Source organism: Eschscholzia californica, unplaced genomic scaffold (assembly GCF_041429995.1).
Source record: "Eschscholzia californica isolate CP2 unplaced genomic scaffold, dmEscCali1.0.p SCAF_1, whole genome shotgun sequence".
In the NCBI taxonomy this organism is placed as follows: domain Eukaryota; kingdom Viridiplantae; phylum Streptophyta; class Magnoliopsida; order Ranunculales; family Papaveraceae; genus Eschscholzia; species Eschscholzia californica.
In genome coordinates this window covers 26,453,119-26,470,346 of record NW_028238198.1, presented here as the reverse complement: position 1 = coordinate 26,470,346, position 17,228 = coordinate 26,453,119, and the positions used below count along the sequence as shown (strand labels likewise).

The window sequence follows — 17,228 nt, the reverse complement described above, 5'->3', positions numbered from 1 at the left end:
TTCCTTACGAACTTGATCTGAGTTTTTTAGTGCCTACCTTAGCCGACTTCACAGCTAACTACAGTCTCATCTTGAAACTCGCCTTTGTATAATACTTCTCCAAAGTCGCGCATCTTATCTTTAGAAAATCCATAAGTTCCTTTGAACACATCTTTCAAACCAAACATCCTTGAGGGTTTCCCACCATTGCTTGCTTTCAACATGTCTTCTCTTGCTTTCTCAAACTTTGATTGATCAGCAGTTCCTCTATAGTTCCTCAATCTAATGACAGTGGAAGTTAAGGTAAGAAGGGAGAACAACAATACTCTAACCCCGACCAACTCTTAAAACAACAAAAGTGGGGTGGTTGATCTTTCTTGAGCAAATCCCAAGGTCGTGATCCCCGAGTATCCTCTATTGGAAAAGCAGCGAAAAACACTGTGTTTATCGAATTCAAACATGTTGAGGTTGTTGAGCTGGAGGATGATGTAATGTTTGAAAGGGAGTGCCTGGTTCAACTACGGTTCCGCACTCGCCTACATATCTTGCATAACACATTTCACAGGCAGCCATACTGCTGGTTGGATCAGCATTTGGTGAAAAGAAGCTTGTATCTCGAGGACAAGATAATAACTTCAATTGAGAATATCCAAGTAGAGAGGGACTGCCGCATTGTGTTGTGTGTGTGTGTTGTGTGTGTGTGTGTGTGTGTGTGTGTGTGTGTGTGTGTGTGTGTGTGTGTGTGTGTGTTGTGTCTGTTGTGTGTGTGTGTTGTGTCTGTTGTGTGTGTGTGTTGTGTGTGCGTGTGTGTAGATGAGGAGTCCTCGTACAACATATTCACCTGATATTTCAACTCAACAGATGACCTGCAATAAGCTGAAAGTTAAACAGAAATGTTATAACAGTCAGAAAAGTAAAGAATATACATAAGCTCGTAAGCTTTCAGCATCTGTTTCTTTTTCTTTACTGAAGAATGACTAATGAATGTATTAGGAAAGAGTAATACAGGGAAAATACGACAGATAGCAGAAAGGAAATAGAGAGCCATGGAGTCAGCATGAACTGCAGAGTGAACCACCAAACCCTCAGGCCATCAAACCCACGTAATCAAATGATTGGGCATATGCCTGTGAATTGCTTTCCACAACTGTTTTCAATTTACTAGCATGCGCCCACTGGGACATCAGGCCTGAGATTCTTTCCAGAGACCAAGTCTGGGCTTCCCAGCGTCTATAGAATTGGGGTTCTAACCTTCTAGTTGGACTTTCAATAGCATATGATTTCGGTAATAGTGTAGTCAAACCTCAGATGATAAATGTAACAAATTAATAAAATTGTAAATGAGAGAGAAAAGTATGGTCGAAGGATAGTGCAACTTATACAAGTATAAGAACAAAAAAAAAAACTCAGTCATAAATGAACTCTCAAAAAAGGGATGTCGTTAGTTCATATACAACAACATTGTTGAACTTGAATCCCTTGCAACAAGAAGATCTCACCTGACTGCGTGAACAAATGAAAACAATCTTGATACAGATCAACATCTAAACCGCAGTCTTATTAGTTGCAAATACTAATCTCATTTTGTAACTATGTTGATATTAGTAATTACTAGTTAAATCAAACTCAATCATTATAATCAAAAGGTGAATCATAATCCTGAGTTAAACCCAGAAATGAACTATAAAAATACTTCAAAACAAAGAGAAGGTTCAGGCCGACTGTTTGCTCTTCTCCTATTTTGCAACAATTGATATAAATATAATTTAGATGAGATTGGTGGATATCGAAATAGTATTCTTCTTTTTCCCACCGTCATAAACTGCATTTTGTCTTTAAGGCAAGAGTTTTTATATCCTCAGGACAATCTGAAGATAGTCAATCGCTCTTACCCTCCTGAGACCCAATCTCTTGTAGGTAATGTTCAGCTTCCAGCGCTGCCATGCATCCCGAACCAGCAGCAGTAACAGCCTGCCTGTACTTCTTATCCTGAACATCTCCGGCAGCAAAAACACCACGAACACTAGTCAGAGTTGTCCCTGGCTTGGTGGCAACATACCCATCAGAGTCCAACTCCAATTGGCCGTCCAAGAACTTCGTTGCAGGCTCATGCCCAATGGCAAAGAACAACCCGGAGACCTTCAAATCAGAAACCTCCCCACTCACCAAATTCTTCACCTTCAACCCTCCTAAAGCCCCTCTCTCCCCTTCTCCCGTTGCCTCTTCCACTGCAGAATTCCAAATCACCTCAATTTTAGGGTTATCCAAAGCCCTGTTTTGCATTATCTTAGATGCCCTAAACACATCTCTTCGATGGATGATGTAAACTTTGGATCCATACTTGGTCAAGAAATTTGCTTCCTCCATGGCTGAATCTCCACCACCAATCACAGCCAAAGGTTTGTTTCTGAAAATGGGTGCTGCACCGTCACAAACAGCACAGGCTGATATCCCCTTATTCCAGTACTCCTCAGACCCTGGGAACTTCAACCTCTTAGCTACAGCTCCGGTAGCTACGATCACCGAATCCGCCTCAACAGTCTTTGAATCAGTGAATATCTTGAAAGGTTTAGAGGAAAAATCCACCTTTGTGACAGTTTCTGTGAATATCTCGGTGCCAAAACGGACAGATTGGCTTCGGCAACGGTCCATGAGTTCAAACCCTAGAATCCCATCAGCGAAGCCGGGAAAGTTCTCAACGTCAGAGGTGGTGGTAAGCTGGCCACCGGGGGCTATGTCGTTGGCCATCCAACCTTCAAAGAGGATGGGTTTGAGCTCAGCCCTAGCGGTGTAGATGGCGGCAGTGTGGGCAGCTGGGCCACTTCCGATGATGCAGACGCGGGTCTTGAGGGATTGGAGTTGCTCGTCCATTGCGCTGGTAATTTTAGGAGGGGAAGCAGAAAGAGTAACAGCAGCGGCTGAAGAGGTGGCGGCGAGTCCGGTGAAGCTTCTGGCTTTCTTCAGGAGATTTAAGAACTTTGAGTAATAGTGCATAACCTTTTTTCTCTCTCTTTTAATCTATTTCCCAAACCTGCAATTTGATTAATCAAAATTGTAACAATCTTTACTAAATGTATCAATAGTCAATCAACTAACATAAATATGAAATGAAATTAGCAATTCTTGCAAAACTGAGGATAACCAATCAAGGTCCAAGGACTAACGATACATGACTGACTGAATAAGTATTCTTCTTAATCAACACAAAACTAGGGTTTCTTCACCTCCAGTGGTCCTTCATTAACCTAAATATAAAACAAACAACAATTCTTGCAACATTTGTCCCAAAGATAATGACTAACGATAGATGAGTGACTGAATAAGTGTTTTTCTAAATCAACATAAAACTAGGGTTTATTTACCTTCTACGGTCGTTTATTAAAGTCAAAATTTTTGTGTTTATCTAGTTTCTGTTAATTCAAAACAAAAGATTCCAACTAGAGAAAGTACTGGAATCAAAATTTCGAAAATTAAAGTCAAATTTTGATTTTGTACACAAAAGTATTCCAAACTAGTGATCAAAATCAACAGAAAACAAACATCTATTCTCAAACATTTTTTTGGCATTCATATTGCCGAGACTTGTAAGCAGAATAGGAAAAAAAACCCTTCATTTAAAACCCTAGCGCACTATCAAATCCCAGCTTCCTACAGCTCAAACTGACCTAAAACATTAAAACGGCCCTAAAAGGACTACTCTAATTAACCTAACATTAAGAACAATAACAAATAAAGCATTTATTTTGAAAATCAAAACATAAACCCTAGAAGAAAAAAAGAGAGAATTTCACAGTTAACAGCTGACGATAATGGAATTTACAATATCATGCCCCAAATCAAAACCTAGTTTAAGAAATAGAAATAAGAAGTACCTCAGCTTCAATGGTTAATCACTTAGAAAGAGAGAGCGATATAACCCAGCGACTAGAGAAAGAGAGAGCGATAGAACCCAGAGAAGAAGAAGAAGAAGAGAGAGAGAGAGAGAGAGAGAGAGAGAGAGAGTTTTCTACCTATTGGAGTGCTTCGAATGATGCACCGTTGATCATAGTAGACGGCCAAGATTGAAGAAGATTCTTGTCAAATGAAAAAAAAAAGGCGAACGCTTTGGGGAAAGCTATATAGTTTCGGGAGGGTGAAGTTTTGGGTGGAAACAAAAAAAAATAGATATTTTTATTTCCCCCAAACAACTAAATCCTTTTAAGCTTCTTCTTCTTTTCTCCGGCGACTCCACCATCTCCGACCTCCATCATCTCCGGCGACAAATTTTTTTTTTTTATTCTCCTCTCCATCTCCGGCCCCTTCGCCGGAGGTCTGGTTTCCAGAGGTCTGGTTTGATCTTCAAACCAGGCGAGTCTGGTTTGAACAACCAGACGCGTCTGGTTTGAACAAACCAGATCTCGTTTGGTTTGAACAACCAGACGAGCTCCGGCGAAGGGGCTCCTCCCCTTCGCCGGAGAGAAAGAGAAGAAAGAGAGGGAGAAGAGAGAGAGAAGAGAAGATGGTGAAGTCGCCGGCAACATCCAGCCGGCGACATTAAAGGGGTGTTTGGTTTAATTTTTTTTGTTTTCCACCGTCTTCCCTGGAAACTTTAATGCTTTCCCCAAAACAGTGGCCAAAAAAAAAAGTGTTGCACACCCGGTGGGACTCGAACCCACAATCGCCTGATTAGAAGTCAGACGCCTTATCCATTAGGCCACGGGTGCTTTTGGTGTTTGTTGATCATAAGTTTGTCTTAGAAGTGTAATAGTTTTTATTGATTGCCTCTAATCAGGCGTCTCATTTCAAGTAAAATCCACCCAGCCAACCCAACGAGTGGGATTCAAGTCAAATGCCCAACCTAACAGTTCGCCTGAGCCCTGTAGGACAAAACCGACTGCCTGGCTACCAGAGTACTCGGTCGAGTAGTTCAACAAGTAAGACCAAGCAAAATGTTCAACCCCTGGTAGACAATCTATCCCGACCGATCCCCCACCCTTCTTTAGTTATTGTTTAATTTTTTTCCCTATCTTATGAATCTGATTGTACTTCATCTTGGAGCAGTTTATCCCAAGTATTGGGGAAAAAAGAAACTTCAAGCTAACCTCTTACCAACTTATCTGCACAGATTGTCAACATATTTTCCCATGAGCCATGAAGATATGCATATAAGTTCATTGATACGTAAAACCATGAATAAAAACAACGTAGATATTCATGAACGAAAAGTTTATAATAACTACACCAAGACTAATTTTGCAAAAAGGTTTTATAAATGACCAAAGGATGACACAAACGCGGTTTTGGTCATAACAAATTTACACACCCAACGTAGATATTCGTGAATAAAACCGTGAAATCAATATCTGAGTGAGATAAGTAAGAAAAGCTAAATTTACACACCCAAGGCCGTTTTGGTCATAATAAATTGACCAAATCAAGTGGTATTTACGTGTCTATGATAATAAATGTTGGTGTAGCTAAAATTTCCCGCTCCAGGAACTCATGCCGACAACTTGGGCTATCAATGTGGTGGTTGCACCATTGAGTAGCAAGAACTTAGCGGGAATAACATCACCCAAGGAACAAGTATCCTCGATTTTGTCAGAGCCACTGTCAACCCAAGCACTAAAGTTCTCTACAGTGAGAACCCGGATGCTAGCTTCATCAAGTCGAGTTAGTTCTTCTACGCTGTTGTTGCTGGCGAACACCCGTTGAACCTGACAATTCCTGAGCCAGGTCCAACAACAGTCACTGATGTTTGTGGAGCTACTAAATGTAGTTGTCATCATCTCCTACCATCCTCTTGTGGTTGAACCAAATGTTCCTTCAACAGATGCTCTTGTTGTGGCTGCTCGTCTCTCTGGTACGAAAGGGGCTAAAGCGTGGCTGATGTTCTATTTGGTGATTAGGGGCTCACCCATAATCACAGTTAAGCTAGCAAGAACTTGGTTCAAATCTGTAGATCAGCTAGCAATGAACGTAGGAGGACTGGCATTATGACCCTCTCTTCCCATTTGGATTTGGGCTTGAGACTGACTCGAGAAAGACAAACTAGAGAAGGTGATCTCATTGTTTCAGAACATCCCTCTTTGTCAAATTCACGAATAATTCGATTAATCCATCCGCAAAAAAAAATGTACGAAGCATGAGATTGTATAACATTGAAACTCAGAACTGAAAACTAGTAATTGGCAAACTAATATATGTTAATCAGCATGAGATACTATTATCCGACCGATAACTCTCGACATAAAATACTTTACGGATCTCATATAGTTGGGTTTTGGAAAGCTGAAGTTTCCATGAAAGTTAATTATTTGGTTTGGCTTTCAAATTGGATAATTATGAGTAAGAATTTAATGGAAATCTTCTTAGCCAATATTTACTAAATTGGGCTCTTTTCAATTTTATACTTTCTTATCTCTTTGAATATTATCTAAAACTAACCGTTTTTTCAGGTATAAATACCTCCTATTAATCCATTAACTTCATCCTCACAGCATAAGTCTGAATTATCACATTTCCTACAATCAAAGGTTATTTAGCTAAAGAATAATTTAATCCACTAAGGATGTCGAAAATTTTGCTCCTCATGGTGGCCATATGGTTTTTATCTAGTGAGGCAATCATGGCAGGATCTGAAGAATACATGAAATGCAAAGATCCTAAACAGCCGATGGGTGTTCGAATCAAAATCTTATGAAAAGAATGACTTTAGCGGAGAAGATTGGTCAGATGACCCAACTCGATCGAGTTAATATAACTGCTGATATAATGAAAAACTATTTTATCGGTAGCCTATTGAGTGGCGGAGGTAGTGTTCCTGCTCCACAAGCTTCGCCCGAGACATGGGTAAATATGGTAAATGAGTTCCAAAACGGAGCTCTTTCTACCCGTCTTGGCATACCGATGGTTTATGGAATTGATGCAGTTCATGGGCATAATAACGTGTATAAAGCCACAATATTTCCTCACAATGTTGGTTTAGGAGTCACTAGAGATGCAAATCTTGTCAAGAGGATTGGAGCAGCAACTGCTTTGGAAGTTCGAGCAACCGGCATCCAGTATGCTTTTGCTCCATGTATTGCCGTCTGTCGTGACCCTAGGTGGGGTCGGTGCTACGAAAGCTATAGCGAGGACTACCATATTGTAAAGAACATGACAGATCTCGTGACAGGATTACAAGGTGATGTTCCTGCTAATTCTAGGAAAGGCGTTCCTTATGTTGGTGGAAAAGACAAAGTTGCAGCTTGCGCGAAACACTATGTAGGTGATGGTGGAACTATCAATGGAATAAATGAGAACAATACAATTACAAGCTGGCATAATTTGCTCAGCATTCATATGCCTGCATACTATGCTTCGATCATCAAGGGTGTTTCGACCGTCATGGTTTCTTACTCGAGTTTGAATGGTGTAAAAATGCACTCTAATCGCGATATGGTTACAAGGTTCCTGAAAGAGAAGCTACGTTTTCGTGGTTTTGTCATTTCAGATTGGCAAGGAATCGATAAGATTACCTATCCGATGCATGGAAATTACAGCTACTCCATTGAACAAGGTATTAATGCGGGGATTGACATGGTCATGGTTCCTTACAACTATACCGAGTTCATTACCGAACTAACCAACTTGGTTAATAGGAATGTTGTGCCAATGAGCCGTATAGATGACGCAGTAAAAAGAATTTTGCGGGTTAAATTTACCATGGGTCTGTTTGAAAACCCCCTGGCTGATTTAGGCTTTGCTGATAAGGTTGGATGCAAGGAGCACAGGGAGTTGGCTAGGGAAGCCGTCCGTAAGTCACTTGTGCTACTGAAGAATGGAAAATCGTCGGATCTACCACTGTTGCCCCTTCCTAAAAAAGCACCAAAGATACTTGTTGCAGGAACTCATGCGGATAACCTAGGCTATCAATGTGGTGGTTGGACCATTGAGTGGCAAGGACTTAGCGGGAATAACCTCACCGAAGGAACAACTATCCTCAATGCCGTAAGAGCCACTGTTGACCCAGGAACCAAAGTTGTCTACAATGAGAACCCGGATGCTAGCTTCGTCAGGTCGAACGACTTCTCCTATGCGATTGTTGTAATTGGAGAACACCCATATGCAGAGACAAAGGGTGACAATTTGAACCTCACCATCCCTGAGCCAGGTCCAACCATAATCACCAATGTTTGTGGAGTAACTAAATGTGTTGTCGTCGTCATCTCAGGGCGTCCGGTCGTGATTGAACCTTTTGTTGCATCAATGGATGCTGGTGGCCGCTTGGCTTCCTGGAAGTGAAGGCCAAGGAGTGGCTGATGTTCTATTTGGCGATTATGGGTTCACAGGCAAGTTAGCAAGAACTTGGTTCAAATCGGTCGATCAACTACCAATGAACGTGGGGGACTCGCACTATGACCCTCTCTTCCCATTTGGATTCGGGCTGGAGACTAAGTCGAGAAAGACAAACTAGAGAAGGAGATTTAATTCTTTCAGAATATCCCTCTTTAGTAAACTTTCAGACAACTAGTTTAGTTCCTCGGTATAAAGGAATATGTCTAAATGATGATAAGGATCCTGGTATAAACCCCGAAACTCATAAACTAACAAAGTAATAGTTAAGAAATATTCGTGTTAATATATTGGTTGTTTTACCCTAATTTTCATTTATTTTCCTAGTACGATTTACACTGTCGTTTGATCGATAACTCATTAGACATAGTGGCTTATGTCTGAACTATCTTCTAATTTTAACTGGGCAGCATATTAAATCAACATAAACATCAAGATTTTGAAGAGAAATTTTACATTTCTAAGTCAAGAATCAATATCCAACTTGGCATAGGTTTATTATTAGAAGCCCTTATTATTACACATACTTTTATGCGATGACAAATTAGAAGATAGTTCAGACATAAGACACTATGTTTGATTAAAATCAAAGAATCAATGTTAATTATAACATATTCTTTGATTTTAATTATACTTTTACATTTTTTTTTCTATTTTATGAGTCTAACTGTACTCATCTTGGGGCATTTTATCCCAAGTATGGGGGAAAAAACACTTCAAGCTAATCTCTTACCAACCTATTTGCACAGATTGCCAACATATTTTCCCATGAGCCCTCAAGATACGCATATAACTTCATTGATACGTAAAACCATGAATAAAAACACTAATAATGTGTTTAAAGAAGCATCCAACTGTCTCAGTTGCACTTCTTTTTTATAAATACATCTTACTACACAGACAAAAATCAGTTTCTCACTCTAATTTGTGGAACATATATTAAGAATATTTATCTAATGAAGCTCCTTGAGGAAGGCAGCTGACCAGTTACTCCAATCAAAATCAAAAAAATAATCGAGGAAAAACAAACATTAAGGAAATGGATTATATAAAATTTCTAATCTTCGAGCTCAATGATCTTCACCACTGAAGAATCACCCACTTTCTCACAAACAACAACACGATCATGTGACTTGATCACGCCCAAAGCCTTGCCGTGATCAAGAGCTGCCTTCAAGATTGACTCATTTGTAGCAGTAGTCGATTCAGCCTGGTCGAAATATCATCAGTTAGATTAAACCATGAGGGAAAATTTTTATTAACCACCTGAATGATATTGTCGGGTCATATTGGGCCTAAATCAACTCTTAAGGTATATCGAGAGATGAAACTTTCTCTACGCTTATAAACTGACCACCACAACCAATGTAGGATAGTCCTACCATTCTTTCCCTTCAGGCATTGAGTCTTGGAAGATTTGCGTAAACCCGGGCTCTGATACCATTCAACATTTGTTGAATGGTCGTAAGCCTTTCCCACCCACAAAAAGGTCTTAGCCTCAAGGGCCTATCTCCGCACAATTATAAACTAACCACAACCTTCTATCACAGCCAATTTGGGATATCTTCCTATCACAATTGCGATCTCATGGTAATTAAAATTAAAAGAGCTCGAGTAACTTACTGCAAGCATTGGAAAAAGGCCTCTGACTACAAGCGATTGTCTTGCCTGCTCATTCACATTGCAAAGAAAAATAATTAGATTCATTATACGGTGTTGTGTTAAAATCTTTGATGAAGAGATGGGACGAACCTCAAAGGGACCGCTGTAAGCTTGATTTTCTTTGAGTCGGGGGACAACAACTGATAGTACAGGCATTGTTGGCCTATATTTCGCAATTAATCTGCAGCCACAGAAAACATTAAGGGCACTAATTGCATAGGAGATTCCTAAAGACAATAACCAAAAATGTGTCCCAAAAGGAAACTTGGTTCGGAAAGGTGCAGATATACTGTACCTTGCAGCCCTTCCAGATGAAGTGAAAACAATAATAATGGATGCCTTCACCTTAATTGCTGCACGTACCTAGAAAACGAACATTCCAAAAGTTTAACAAATTGCTAATAGATGACCTCGAACAGGAAAAATGTACAAACATACCGCTGAGGAAGCAATAGACTCCAAGTGGGACATCGGCTCTTTAACATATTTCACAGTCTTCTTGAAATACATGTCTTGGTTGAAAACCTTCTCAGCCTGCAAGGGTAGTGTTTCAATTGAACGGCGTGCAGACAATGATAAATAATATCTCAAACCGCAGAATGACTCAAAAAGATAGAAAGTGGAGCGAAGTAAGTTGGATAGAGGGAACAAATGGAAGAAGAACAATTATTTTTGGTATTTGTCATATTTCAAAGTATTAACAGATAGCTCTGATCCTCAGACATGTCCAGAACCTTAGTGGCTCCAAGCTCATATAAATTAGAAAAGAAAACATCAGAAAAATTACAGTCTTAAGTTTAACCATTTGAACACCAAACCCTTTTCTACAGCTAAAGTACACAACAACTGCGAAGAAAATAATTATTACCTCAGCAGAAATTTTACCAACAATAGAAATAGTTTCAACAGGGTACAATCCTCTGAGAGTCTCAGCTCCAAGAAGAATGGCATCAGTTCCTACAACAATTGGAAACTTTTCAAACAGAAAACTAAGATAGAATATAAAAGATACAGTGAACTGCTAAATTGGTTGTTATAATACAGAATCCCCACATAGTTTATCTAATTGCACGGTCTGCTCTACCCACTCAGTGGTACGAGGCCTTCACATTTCATTGATGTAGTTAGTCATTTAAACCTTGGGAGAAACATTTCATGTTTATAAATCAATAAAAGAGTTTTGGAAGTAAATTCTTCAGCCATAATCTCATGTTAGTGTAGGAGAATAAAATGCTAAGAGGCAGCTACTTATACTACTTGCTTCCTAATAATCTAAGAATATAATTATGGAATATGGATATTCACTGAATTTGACTAACATACCATCTAACACAGCATTAGCAACATCTGTTGCCTCTGCACGAGTTGGCCTTAGGTTGTCAGTCATACTGTCCACAACACGAGTAACAACTGCAGGTTTTCCAGCCATATTACACTTGTAAACTGCCGACTTTTGAAATAAGAAAACCTGCAGGAAAGATGATGCTTGATGATCGGGGATAAATTGATAACTAACAAGCACCGCATACATAAAAATCAAAATAAATTTTTAAAAATATTTAATGAAGAAGTCTAAAGCAAATGTGACATGGAAAATTGTGATAATATTGCAAAATTGGAAAATGTGTGTATATATGTATATATATTCTATTTGAACATTTGTATACTCAGAACTTATTCCTCGAGATGGTTTTTTAATCTCAACTACAGAACCCTTACCTTCTCAGGTGGTAGATCTATGCCAAGATTTCCACGAGAAAGGATAATGCCGTCTGCTTCTTCAAGAATCTCATCAAAATGATTTAATCCCTGCAAGATATGGTGAGATATGGTGACAGAAGAACAATGCGAGTTACTATTCTGCTAATGACAGAACCTTGTGACTTAGAAACTGAATCAGTAAAAAGAAGATTCGGACCCCAACCAAGCTAAATATCTAAATATATCACCTCAACGTTTTCAATCTTTGCGAAAATTTGAGTCTGACTCAGATCACCCAATTTGGAAAGATACTCACGTGCCTGCAAGTTTAAGCAAGAAAGGGATTACTCCTTTATAGAGATTAACATAATGAACAACAATGGTCACAAAGAATGATAAAGACTTCAGACAAAGCTACTTCATCAGCACACCGCGGGTAAAAGGGATGGGGTAAGAACGGCATCAGGAATTTACTTATATGAAGTACTTACTTCACGGACATCTTCAGCGTGCCGAGTATATGATAGCGAGAGGAAATCAATATTGTTTCGAACACCCCAAGTGCTTATGATCTGCACATTGAGTTTAGGAGGAAATTTAGGTATAATCATAAGCATATCTACTAACCTAGCAGCAAACTTACACATATTTGGAACTTATATTGATCCTCGAGTGTACAGGGATCTCTGCCTTAAAATTCTTAAAACTATAATTTAGAGCATTATTCTGCAAGTTTTGGGTAATGAAAACGCAAGCAATTTTTAGATAATCAAAACCTAAGTGTCAACATTCTGTTAGTGTGCAATATGTTGTATACTTGGTGTCTGACCATGACTTATTTGTGAGAAAAGCATGTTCTGCTTATAATGTGTTTTGTTGTAGCTATATAATAAAGCAAACAATAACATATAGAATGATACTTACTTCTTTATCCTTTTCAGTTAATGTTGGCAGATCGATGTGAACTTGTGAAACATGCATCGTGAACAATGCCCCAGTCAAAGTAGCAGAATTCTTTACAATGCAAACAACATCTTCCCCTTTTACCTCGGAGACCTAAAGAAAATAATATTTAGGATTCTACCAATAAAGAAAGAGAACGTATAGGATTGACAAGAGACGCCTAAAGTGAAAAAAATATCCTGCTGAAGTGCAAATTTAATCAGCCTCCCTTACACGCGTCAAAATTTGGCAGCGGGTTTTTTATCTAAATTAAAAGGCTAGAAAGATATAAAAACATATTCGCAACTTAAGAACTAACTACTCATCTTACCTCAAGCCAAACCGACGTAGTTTCACTTCCTGTAAAAAGATACTGCCCAAGAAAAATAGTGTCTCCTGGCTTCACCGCCTGCAACCACTTTTCTTTAGGACACAATTGAATTCAAAATTGGCAAGCAAGGCAAGACCAAATAAAGTTAAAGTCTGATAGCAACATAGATGATGACTATAGAAAAATTAAAAAGGGATTTCGAAGTCTTATTTTCTATGCAAGTAAAGAGCAACCACTACAACACAATTCACTTAATCAAACTGAATAAGATGAGCACCCAAATTATGGAAAATTATCCCTAAATGAGGTTTACTGAAAATATTCCTAAAAGAACATATACCAAAACCAACTAAACTAACTGAACAATAAAAGCCACTCAATTAATCGAAAATGGGTATAAAATAGTTATAAAAGAATATATTCTGAAATATCATATGCCAAAATCATGTGATAAATAGAACCAAATAACTTTTGACCAAATAGAACATAAAGAGTCCAAAGAGAATGAAGGACCTGAGCTAGACCACCAAAATTGATGGGTAAAATCTCTGAACTGGCTTCTTTATCTTGATCTGGGGTTAGAACAACAAACCCATCAGCTTCAAGTGAAATTGAACCCTCACTCTTATTTACCACTTGCAATTCAGGGCCCACAGTGTCAAGCATAACCTAGAAACAGGAAAAACAAAGATCATCAAAATCAAGCGCAAGAAAACAAAAGAAAAACAGAAACCCCGTTTTGTCTTTTGAATAAAGAAAAAAAACAGATGAAGATCTGACTATATCAAACGACAAAACCAAAACAGACTAAGAAAGTGAACTCACAGCACAAAGCTTTTCAGTTTTCTTGACAGCAACTTTCAGATTGTCGAGAGTTTCTTGGTGGTATTCAGCGTCTCCCAAGGAGAAATCGAAACGAGCAACTGTTACAAATGGAATTCAAAATCGAAATCAAAACCAGCATCATTTACCCTATGGATTTTGAAGAAAATGAAATTCGAGCATACTAGTTAGGTATAGAGAGAGAGAGAGATGAAGTACCAGACATTCCGGCCTTGAGACAACCAGAAAGAACTTCCACAGATCTCGATTTGGCACCTAATGTCCCGACGATTCTTGTCATTGCAGAATAAAAGTTCTGAATCAAGAATAATGAGAGAGATCAAAACAAGCCTAGTCTCTAAATCAAGAAGAATCAAACTTACAGTTCTGAATCAAGAAATAATGAGAGAGATCGGATCTCCGATCAAGAATTGATTTCTTTCATACAATGAGGAGAGAGCTAGAGAGAGAGATGAAAACTTACAGTTCTTGATGGCTCGAGGATGGAAGCCATCCTGATAGGTTCTTCGAGGAGCAAGTGTGTTGCATGCATTTTTGATGATGATGATGATGATGAAGATGGTGAGGAGTTGTTCGAGAGGTTTTTTCTTCCTTGAAGAAGAAGAAGACTTTGAGAGGTTCCTTCCTTTCTTGAATTTTTCCAACTAACCGGGGGATGTTTGTTTCTTGAGAGAGAAACCAAAACTTGGAGTCAGTAAATGGAAGGTTTTTTTAATTTTTATACCCATCTCTTGAAATTCTTTCTGATCGTGACTTTCAGCTATTGACCATATCTAACGGCTGTGAGAAACTAAAGACTTCGGTTAACTATATAATTGGTTTGGGATAAAAAAATGAAATTAGAAAAGAAACAATCACTTTGATTTTTGGTGTACAGATTTTCCTTACATTGTACCCTGATTTGGTTAAGGGGGAAACCTTACAATTATGAGTTGTTTCACTCAAAGGATGTCAACAACTAGTAGCCCGGCTGATAAGTGCATATATTTCGCAATGTGAAGATCCCAAGTTCGTTCCATAGAAGTGCAAATCCAGGAACATTAAACTAGATAAAAAAATAATTTATGTGGATTTTAGGTCATTTAATTTGGCAGACTTTAGGTCATTTAATTCGTCGGATTTTATCCTGTTTATCACATCGTATCGATGTATCAATATCTTATAACCACTAACGTAGATTGTGGTCGATTTCTCAAAATAAATAATAAGAGAAAAAGGTTGAGGGGGAGAAAGAGGGAAAGATATTACTGTTCAGTGTTGGATGGGGGTTGTAGGTGGTGGGTGGTGGTCAAGTCAAAGTGGGAGCGTCGGAAGTGAGAATGAATGCCAAGATTATGGAGTAAAAAGTAAACTAATTGATTTTGGGTCTCAAATGAAGGTTGCCTCCATCAATTACAATTGACCCAAGTCTTTATGTTGCGGAGAATATTTTTTTACGACCCCAACCTCGACAAAAAATTAATTGCTTTTGGATTAATCAAAAACATCATGTGACGGGAATACAAACTCTCGAACTATAACGACAACATCAATTGTACTTCCAGTCCTAGATCATGTTAAGTAGGCAAGAAATGAGATAAATAGTCAGGATTAGAATATCCCATAGTACAATTCGTGTGATTCCCAATAATTGCAACACGTTATTTTAATGTTTGGTTTGGTCACATATACAATTGGAAAAAAATTGATTTTGTAAGTAGATTATTTGATTCACGACCGAAGATAAATAGATCCCATACTCATTCACGTTTTAAGAGATCATTCTCTACTAGGAATGTGATTTATTTGAGAATCCCAGTACTTTATTGAAGCCAAATCTAATGTGTAAGGTGGGAGATTGTTGGGATGATCCCATTATAAATTCACAAGTCCGGTAAAATTTCTATCTCTTTAGCTTCTTTTTTTTTTTTGTTGAAATTCAATCTCTTTAGCTAGCTAACTGTTGAGGTGAAACATGCTCGTGACATGGCTGAACTTTTTAGCATTCTCAAACAAAATTTAGTTTTAGATGCATCCATGATATTGCCTACACCATAATTTATCCCAGTCGACTCTGGTTTTTTATAAGAGCAACTCCGCTCCAAGATGGAGTTAGACAAAAAAATCATTTTTCCAATTTAAAATTAAGTCGATGGACTCAGCCTCAAAAATCAACTCCAACTCAAAAGGAGTTCAGGTCTAAAATTTTTACATGTGAGAAACACGTGTGTGGACTTTTTGTGAGTGCGAAAAATGTGTGTAAATCCTTAATTATTAGTTAAGAGTTTAGTTATTAATGTATGAGTTTAATTAGAGTATAATAATTAGAGATGTAATAGTTTAATTAAAACTAATTAGGGTTTTTTTGAAAAAGATTAAAACTGATTTTGGCCGTTGGATTGCCCCAACAGCCAAGATCATCCTCCACATGATCGTTGGGAGCCCGACGGTCATGTGGAGGTTGTGCTCAGTCGACTGAACATCCCCGCCGACTGTGCATCCCCCTTGGGTTGAGCCTCACCTTAGCCCCAAGGGGTCCAGATCGTAATGACAGTGAATTTCGGACTTCAATCTCTCACAGTTTTTTTTTTTCATTTTTTGTTGCAAAAACTCCACACACTTGGAGGTATTCTAAGAGGGTGGTAGGCAATGATGACTTTGGGTGTCATTTCAAAGTCCGCGAATGCTAATAACATTCAATCACAGACAATTCAAAGTCTGCGATTGTCAGTAACATTCAATTGCAGACATTTTAAAGTCCTTGATTGTCAGTGACATTCAATCACATACATTTCAGAGTCCGCAAATATCAGTGGCATTTGCAAATCCATAGATTTTGGTACACTTACGTTGACATTTTGATGCTTCTACTTTAATTTATAATTAATATCAATAATGGTAATTAAAAATAATAATTATTATTAGTATTATTATTATCACTTAAAATGATATATTTTTCACAGACAATTCAAAGTCTGCGATTGTCAGTAACATTTAATTGCAGACATTTTAAAGTCCATTGTGAGTAAAAACGTACATTGACATGATGTCTATGAATGTCAACCAAAATCTTGATTGAATACGCCACCTAAATTTATTGACACCCAATTACATGAAGGGCCGGTAATTATAAGGCCCAAAATGGGGAAGTTAAAGAGAATCAGGCCCAATACTAAATAATAATGAGGAAAAAACCCAGTAGGTAAAAATACAATTTTACCCTCCAAAATGAAATTTTCCGCTCAAATCAACGTCAAAAACAATTTTGAACATTTCTGAACAATTCTTGGTTTGCTCTCGACAATTTTGTAAATTTCTGAACAAATCTTAGTTTGTCTCAACAATTTGTAAATTTTTGAACAAATTCGTTCTTGCTTAGACATTGTTTTGCCAAAATATTTCGCATTTTTTTCTTTTGCATTTTACATAGACAAACTAACACAAACATTTTGGCTACAACATTTTTCGATTTGTC

The 17,228-nt window shown here is 38.1% G+C and overlaps 2 protein-coding genes, 1 non-coding gene and 1 pseudogene across 5 annotated transcripts; 1 reads left to right on the top strand and 3 right to left on the bottom strand.

Moving 5' to 3' along the window:
• Nucleotides 1-1,561: 1,561 nt before the first annotated feature.
• LOC147565561 (thioredoxin reductase NTRB-like) lies at nt 1,562-4,032 on the bottom strand. The gene is made up of 2 exons (XM_086652054.1): nt 3,852-4,032; nt 1,562-3,010 (listed from the first exon to the last, which is right to left on the bottom strand). The coding sequence occupies exon 2, from the start codon at nt 2,971-2,973 to the stop codon at nt 1,858-1,860; it is 1,116 nt and encodes a 371-aa protein (XP_086508180.1). The 5' UTR covers nt 2,974-3,010; nt 3,852-4,032; the 3' UTR covers nt 1,562-1,857.
• Nucleotides 4,033-4,609: 577 nt separating this feature from the next.
• On the bottom strand, nt 4,610-4,682 carry TRNAR-UCU (transfer RNA arginine (anticodon UCU)). Its single transcript has one exon. It is a non-coding gene; the product is annotated as a tRNA-Arg (tRNA).
• Nucleotides 4,683-4,988: 306 nt separating this feature from the next.
• Nucleotides 4,989-6,013, top strand: LOC147565559 (uncharacterized; annotated as a pseudogene).
• A 3,067-nt stretch (nt 6,014-9,080) lies between these two features.
• On the bottom strand, nt 9,081-14,587 carry LOC147565558 (pyruvate kinase 1, cytosolic-like). Of its 3 annotated transcripts, none has more exons than XM_086652052.1 (16): nt 14,238-14,587; nt 13,973-14,069; nt 13,757-13,854; nt 13,445-13,600; nt 12,932-13,009; nt 12,583-12,714; nt 12,150-12,230; nt 11,907-11,978; nt 11,677-11,766; nt 11,281-11,425; nt 10,826-10,914; nt 10,396-10,491; nt 10,253-10,320; nt 10,048-10,138; nt 9,919-9,963; nt 9,081-9,505 (listed from the first exon to the last, which is right to left on the bottom strand). In XM_086652052.1, exons 1-16 carry the CDS (start codon nt 14,304-14,306, stop codon nt 9,353-9,355), a joined length of 1,560 nt encoding a protein of 519 aa, XP_086508178.1. In that variant the 5' UTR covers nt 14,307-14,587; the 3' UTR covers nt 9,081-9,352. The 3 variants fall into 3 exon arrangements, with proteins under 3 accessions (XP_086508178.1, XP_086508179.1, XP_086508176.1); XM_086652053.1 differs by having other exon boundaries at nt 10,048-10,101; nt 10,190-10,320; nt 14,238-14,568; XM_086652050.1 differs by having other exon boundaries at nt 9,919-10,138; nt 14,238-14,568.
• Between the last annotated feature and the right edge of the window lie 2,641 nt (nt 14,588-17,228).